The sequence below is a fragment of the Copidosoma floridanum genome, unplaced genomic scaffold (genome assembly GCF_036245765.1).
Source record: "Copidosoma floridanum isolate Cflo_tuat_1 unplaced genomic scaffold, Cflo_Japanese_pri ptg000029l, whole genome shotgun sequence".
NCBI lineage: Eukaryota > Metazoa > Arthropoda > Insecta > Hymenoptera > Encyrtidae > Copidosoma > Copidosoma floridanum.
Genome location: NW_028321906.1, coordinates 6,519,614 through 6,527,730, shown reverse-complemented (window position 1 = coordinate 6,527,730; position 8,117 = coordinate 6,519,614). Strand labels below are relative to the sequence as shown.

At 42.3% G+C, this 8,117-nt stretch overlaps 1 protein-coding gene across 1 annotated transcript; it reads left to right on the top strand.

Moving 5' to 3' along the window:
* Positions 1–262: 262 nt before the first annotated feature.
* Positions 263–7,776, top strand: LOC106645388 (aconitate hydratase, mitochondrial). The gene is made up of 10 exons (XM_014361236.3): positions 263–561; positions 2,315–2,469; positions 3,076–3,242; positions 3,319–3,662; positions 3,718–4,129; positions 4,222–4,424; positions 5,034–5,322; positions 5,385–5,658; positions 5,728–6,076; positions 6,379–7,776. Exons 1-10 carry the CDS (start codon positions 529–531, stop codon positions 6,517–6,519), a joined length of 2,367 nt encoding a protein of 788 aa, XP_014216722.2. The 5' UTR covers positions 263–528; the 3' UTR covers positions 6,520–7,776.
* Positions 7,777–8,117: the final 341 nt, after the last annotated feature.

Genomic DNA, 8,117 nt, shown 5'->3' with positions numbered 1-8,117 from the left:
TGAAGAGACCGAAGAGTAGAAAATCGATACGTCGACCGCTAGCAAGCGTGAAAACAGTATTACCAACGTTTGCTACACTCAGTATCGTTCCACATCGTAAATCGGCAAAAGAGAATGCTCGTGCTTGTAGCTCGACACAAAGGCGTTCCTTCTCACCTACAGTCTGGCAACTATATAAAGAGCGCAAAGAGATATGTGTGAGTATACGTGAGAGGCGCAAGGCGCAAGGCAAAACGATTGCCGAATCCGAGCTCGGGTCGAAGCCAAGAGTCGTGAGCCAGTTCTCTGGTGGCCGGTTCGAGAAGGACTGCCACGGGAGCGCTCTAATAGAGTATATACGGGAGCGGTGCCATTATTATTTTTCGCTCCGCTTACCTAAATCGACAATAACAGCAAGAGCGCGGAGTGGCCGGCCTTTCGAGTCCCGGTCGTCCCTTACCTTCGTTACAATACAACCACCCCCCGAGTTGCCTCTGACGATTATTGACAGCCGATTGAGAGTCAACGAGATCACGTTGCACAGCGAGGATGTCTTACGGCGCGAGGATTCTGCAGGCGCAGGTAGGCCAACGCCACTTCTCCACCCCTCCCCCACCCTCCTCTGCCCTCCTTTCGACTATTCATCCCCTTGTGACCCTGTTTTCATCCCTTCGCGCGTTGACCTGTTCTTTTTTTTTTTTTTTTTCGTTTTCTCGTTCGGGAACTAAGTAGAGCTTTCGATCAAATACTGCACATGTGTGTCAAAGACTCTACTCACTGTCGCTGTTGTGCAAAGGTCAAAAAGGATTTTTTTGGGGATGAATTATTTTTGTCGTCCGTCGTTTGTCGCCCACACTGACGTGACGAGTCGTCATGTCACGCACTCATTGGTCAACCAAATAGTGTCAAAACATCAGTTTCTTTTTTTTTCTTTTTACGTAAGATCACCTGTTTTCTCATCTCCTACATGTCACGTTATTGGGTGCACTGTATGATTTGGCATCACGGGATGCTTCAACTTTTTTTTTTTTTTTTTTTCAAATAAGACCTTACGCTTGTGCGAATTTTTTTGAAAGACTTTAATTAGGGGACTTTAAATATAGAATTTATGTTCGTTTATAGATGCACGCGTAACTTATTAATCTTGTGTAACATATTTTATAAAAACCGCAGTAAAAAGTTGACACTTTGTAAAAGTTGAAAAATGTAATTGGAGCATACGTTTAAAATTCTATTCTTACTGTCTTTATCATCGGGAATTTTATCACACAAGTTTTGGAATTTTTTTTGCGTCATAAAAGATAAAGTAAATTGATAAAGGCCCCGAGTTTATGACAGGAGATAACATTTTTTTTCGTTTGGAAAATCTCGTGCAAAAGTTACATAATCAAGTGGTGCGAAAGAGACACAATCAAGCACAAGGTTATGTTTCTTCTTCTTCTTCCTCTTTTCGTTGCTTTAGTCGACATTCATGCGCACTGGGTACTGCTTGCGTTCTGGCGCGGACGAGCAAGTCTTTCTTGTTTTTTGAAATTTTTCAAAAAACGAGCTTTAAGCTCTGTTCACATGATTTTTACGATAGGGTGAAGTCAATTTTTATAATAATTTTTATAATAATCGAAATTGAAAGTATCTTGTAGATTTTTTCAACTGGCTTTTGATTTATCTATACTTAAAAAAAATCAAATTATTATAAAATATCAGTTACAAAATAATACAAATGACAAAAATTCTACTTACTATAGAACTAAAAGATACATAGTTGCTTTAATTATAAATCTTTATTCCTAACACGAGTAGTATCGCAATTCAATTCTTAACTTTAATTCGCGCTATCGGGAGTATCAAGTTAGAAAATAACACGATAACACTTTTCCGAGAACACGTTAGTCCATAGATGTTACTATTTGAATGACAGCACCTACAATGTAATGCTAAGATAATTATGATGTGATGATTTTTAATCATAATTAAATTTTATTCTATTTATTTGAGTAATATTGTACTGCTATGAATTAGCTCGACCCTTCACTTTAAATACTGTCATCTATATGGTAATGACTATTAGTCACAAATTACAACAAAAAGTAGTCCAGACGTTATTTTTAGTTAAAAAAATCGGCAGGCATTTTCGAACATCATTACAAACGTTCATACAACGTTATTACGATCTCATTTAACAACGTTAAAATTTGTAAGAATAATATTTTTTCTTAGCATTTTAACAATGCTACGTGCTATTGAGAGTGCTTGTCAAATAAATGAAAATGTAATCTATCAGAAAATTAAATTTATCATTTTATTCAGCTAACTATCAAAAACTTGTGTTTTCCAGAAAGTTGCCGTCTTTGCGGCTGAAATCCAGCAAAGATGCTTCAACACGAGTCCACTCACCTTTGCGGCCGCAAAGGTGGCTATGTCCAAATTTGACTCCAATGCTCACTTACCTTACGACAAACTCGAAGACAGACTTAAAGTCGTAAAGAAAAGGTAATTACCAACAATATGAATCCCTAAAATTCCAAATTTAGGGATAAATTGGAAACAAATAAATTTTATCTCTTTCAACTTTTAATAAATGCATGTCTTCAAGCGAAAATCAAATAGTAAATAATTATAAGATAGTAAGAAATAAATAATAAGATATGATGAGGTCGATATTTGAGATTTTTTAAATTAATTTTCGTTATAACTGACATATTGGAAGGTACAAAAAAAAATCTAAGAACCAATCGTAACTATTATAAATTATAAATTTATAATGTGTATTATTTATTATATAAATATTTTTGAGTAACTGACAAAAACTTCTACAAATTATCACTAATTATTTGTAAAAATGATTTGTTGCCATGATTCAATCAGGGAATTAAACTAAATTTTTCGATTCAGTTTTAATATAAAACAGAAAAACAATAGTAAAATATAAAATTAGGAAGACAAATATCACTATAGTTTAAAATCTAGATCTTATTATTTGTTATTATTAATTGTTATTTTTTAAATTTTTCTTTACAAACAATGAAAATAATGAGATGATTTTCGCTCGAAAATACACGTGAAACATTTGCAATAACACGTATTAACCGCTTTCAGGCTAGACCGTCCCTTGACCCTCTCGGAAAAAGTTTTGTACTCCCACATAGATGATCCTCAAAACCAAGAAGTCATCCGCGGCACGAGCTACTTGCGGCTACGCCCCGACCGCGTCGCTATGCAGGACGCCACGGCCCAAATGGCCATGCTCCAATTCATCAGCTCTGGTAACCGACGCATGATTTCAACCGCGATCCCAATCATTCGAACAGCTTCCTTGACCCACCGACTTTTCCCACACAGGACTACCAAAGGTGGCAGTTCCCTCGACCATCCACTGCGATCACTTGATCGAGGCCCAGATCGGGGGCGAGAAGGACCTCAAGCGCGCCAAGGACATCAACAAGGAGGTATACAACTTCTTGAAAACCGCCGGTGCCAAGTATGGGGTTGGATTCTGGAACCCGGGCTCTGGAATTATCCACCAGATCATCCTCGAGAACTACGCTTTCCCCGGCCTCCTCATGATCGGCACGGACTCCCACACGCCCAACGGCGGTGGCCTTGGTGGCTTGTGCATCGGTGTGGGCGGTGCCGATGCCGTCGACGTCATGGCCAACATCCCGTGGGAACTGAAGTGCCCCAAGGTAGGCCAAGGAATATTCTAATAGGGCAGCCTTTGTACGTGTAAAATGCTCGTAGGTGATCGGCGTCAAGCTCACGGGCAAACTGTCGGGCTGGACGAGCCCGAAGGACATCATCCTGAAACTCGCCGGTATCCTGACCGTAAAGGGCGGCACGGGAGCCATCGTCGAGTACTTTGGGCCAGGCGTTGACAGCATCAGCTGCACCGGCATGGCCACCATCTGCAACATGGGCGCCGAAATAGGCGCCACCACCTCGGTCTTCCCCTACAACGACCGCATGAAGGACTACCTCAAGTCGACCAAGCGCGATGACATCGCGGCTGCCGCCGATCAGTACAAGTCGGCACTCCTGACGGCCGACAGCAATGCCAAGTACGATCAGATCGTCGAGATCGACCTGTCCACGCTCGAGCCCCACGTCAATGGGCCCTTCACGCCCGACCTCGCGAACCCCATCTCCCAGTTGGGTGAGTGCAGTGGTGGACGTGGTTCTTTTTCGTTGGGACCAACTGTCAAAGTGGTGGGTATTCAAATTGGTTGACTTTATTGTTTTTTGTAGGTCAAATAGCGAAAAAGAACGGCTGGCCGAACGAGGTGAAGGTCGGCTTGATCGGTTCCTGCACCAACAGCTCGTACGAGGACATGGGCAGGTGCGCCAACATCGCCAAGCAGGCGCTCAAGCACGGCTTGAAGTCCAAATCTGCGTTCAACGTCACCCCTGGCTCGGAACAGATTCGCGCCACCATCGAGCGCGACGGTATTGTAAGTGCACTGTATATACATGTATACGCACGTTCTATACATAGACGCGATTGTTATGCGACTGTTAAATAATCGCTCGTGCCAAAAACCAGATCACAACATAGGTAGTAACGTGTGCTTTAGTTTTTTTCTTTTTCGATCACTTACGTTGTACACAAGGAGCATACGTGTTTGCCAAGTACATTAGAGAATCATAATCTACATGTTCAGCGTGATTTAGGCAATTTTTACGACAATCTTGCCAAGTACATTACATTTCAAAGGATCGCCCAACAGTTGCTTTTATTAAACATTTTTCAGTGGGTGCATACAGTGGCTTGAATGTCTGTGCACTCCAGAAATCATTCAAAGATTTTCAAAGACCGCAAATGTTGCGTAAAGTCATTCAAAGACTGAAAAAATCTCGAAAAAAACTATGGAATTTTTATCGAGACTTCAAGAGTGCGAAGACCCTGTCGCAGTGGCTGAGGGTGTAATTTTAAAAAGTGTTGTCAACTAGCTTCGCTAAAACAAACGTTGCAAGCGATACGACGCGTAGCCATACAACAAAAAAAGTGCAATCAGTCAATGTGTATGCTACAATAGTCCTAATGAGAATCTTGATCGTAGGCTCAGACCCTCCGTGAGTTTGGCGGTGTGGTCCTCGCCAACGCGTGCGGGCCCTGCATCGGCCAGTGGGACCGCCAGGACATCAAAAAGGGCGACAAAAACACCATAGTCACCTCGTACAATCGTAACTTTACCGGTCGCAACGACGCCAACCCTGCGACCCACGCTTTCGTCACCAGCCCCGAGCTCGTGACTGCCCTCTCGATAGCCGGACGCCTCGACTTCAATCCCATCAAGGACAAACTCAAGGGCGCCGACGGAAAGGAATTCCTCCTGGACTGTCCATACGGTAAGAAAACCCAACAGCGTAGACTCGACGTGGCAATCCACCCTGACGTTGAACTGTTGCAGGGGACGAGCTGCCGAGCAAGGGCTTTGATCCTGGCGCGGACACGTACGACGCCCCACCCGCCGATGGCAGCAAGGTCAAGGTCGACGTCGACCCCAAATCCCAGCGCCTACAGCTGCTGGAGCCGTTCGACAAGTGGGACGGCAAGGACCTCACCGACTTGACCATTTTGATCAAGGTCAAGGGCAAGTGCACCACCGACCACATTTCCGCAGCCGGGCCCTGGCTGAAGTTTCGCGGCCACTTGGACAACATCTCGAACAACATGTTCATCAGGTGAGTATCCACAACCAGAGTCGCCGGAATTGTCCTGTACGGACGTGATTTACGAATCGTTTTCATCAGCGCAACAAACGCCGAGAACGGCGAGATGAACAAGATCAAGAACCAGTTGACGGGCGACTGGGGCGGCGTGCCCGACGTGGCCCGCCACTACAAGAAGAACGGGGTCAGGTGGTGCACCATCGGTGACGAGAACTACGGCGAGGGCTCGTCCCGGGAGCACGCCGCGCTCGAGCCCCGCCACCTGGGCGGCCGTGCCATCATCGTCAAGAGCTTTGCTCGCATTCACGAGACCAACCTCAAGAAGCAGGGCATGCTGCCCCTCACGTTCGCCAACGCGGCCGACTACGACAAGATCGAGCCCACCGACAAGATCAGCCTGCTCGGCTTGAAGGACCTTGCGCCCGGAAAGGTATGACCTTTTTTTCCATTATTGGACAATCAAAAGATCCATGAATAGTCTTGTTCACTGTCTTGGAATGGTTGAAGTGGGGGGCTTCCCAACAATGTAGAAAATTAAAAGTCAATAAGGGGGGCCTCTACTGATTTCGTTAAATTAAATCAACAATCCATCTGTCACTGGAGATTTATCAAATAAGAGACGCAAAAGTAAATCTCTGTATACGCGAATCCTCCAATTGACGAGGATTGTCCTTTGTCCCTACTATTCGATTCGTTCGGTCAATGTAATTTTTGTCTCTTATTTTCCGGCAGCCCGTGAAGTGCGAGATCAAACACAAGAACGGCAAGACGGAGACCATAGAGCTGAACCACACTCTGAACGACCAGCAAATCACGTGGTTCAAAGCAGGCTCGGCCCTCAACCGCATGAAGGAGATCGCCGCCGGCAAGTGAGCAGCCAACCACCTAATCCGAGCCTCCCTCCGACCTCCCCATCCGACGGCAACTGTGACGAAAAAACGTTTCTACAACTAGTTACACTTAGGCTGGTTCTATATGCGTATATATATATATATGGTATTGAATTAGGACTCCCGATAAATAGCGGCTTCACAACTGTTCCTTCCGATCTCCCCTGGCTTTGAAATCTTTGTTGCTCGATGTTACCGATTTCCAAACGGGAGAGCGGAAGATACGAATATGGTCGCGTCGGCGATGCAATCGTTATTATTTTTAGGCCCCGTGATTATGCAACGCGAAAAAATTTACGTTACGGCTTTTAAAGAAATCTATTGCTGAATCTTTGAATGATACATTAGTATTGTAAAGCTGGATTTTTTTAAAAAATCGGCTCTATTGTACCCCTTGACAGGTACTTTCGTAACCTGTTTATTACAGATGCATCAGGATTAAATTTTGAGATCTGTATTATTTTAGGATGATGATCGAACGATAATCGTAGATCGCGTTTAAAGTGCTAAAACTTAAACATAATGAATAATAACGATAAATAACAAAAAAAAAAAAAAAAAAAAAAAAATCATATAACAAACACGACAAAGATGCCATAAGAACGAGTGATCTTTGAGAAGAAAAAAAAAAGGTACAACTCGCGTTGAATTATCCAATAGACAAGTGCTGCGTATGTGACATGTCGAAAAATATATAGGTTTTTTTAGCGCTTTATTTTAAGAAAAAAATGTAAAAATCAAATGCCTACAGAGAAGAAAGCTCGTATCGCGAACGATTTGCGACGATCGTGCTTCGGTTTCAACATCTTGGAAAAACTGTGTACGCCCCGGACCGAGATCGTCCATCATCGTTGCGCCATTACGTGCTTTCTCGAGCACTTAGAGGATCATGTACATATTTTACCATAGTAAACATAAACTTGTAAACGAATTTCGATCTATCGCGCAGGTATCTCCACTAGGACCTGTGCATTGCTTATAATTATGTAATATGCTTACCTTTATTCTATTTATTATATCTTTATTTTGCGATTTACTTTTTGTTTTGTTTCCTATATATATACGTACGTACATTTACAACTACGTATACGAATATCTATTGTATAGTTGTACCAAAGGGTGGCACATGCTTTGTCAAGTTGCGTGCGAGCGCGCAAATAACTCATTGCAATCAAACGATCGAATCATCGTCAATACTTGCGATTATTACAAATTAATAAAAATTTTAAAAAATGATAAACGATTGTTTTTTTTTTTTTTTAATATTAGTGGCCTTGATTCAATGTCTCCTGGTACCCATCTATTTTATTGTCATCTGCTACCTAAAACCAATAATGCAATATTGTAAATATTTTATTATATTCGGTACATGCATGAATACGTTTTTGACTCATTAAATTTATAGTTTTTGATTGAATAAAATTTAATGACTCGTTACATCTTCAAGTTGTAATTACAAGAAATTTCATCCCCTATTGTATTTCTAATTTTATTTTAGTTCAACCACCAATAACTTTTGTAGTCTGTATGAAAATTTTTTTTAATATATATCAAAAGTAACCATAGTAAAGTTAAACGCGT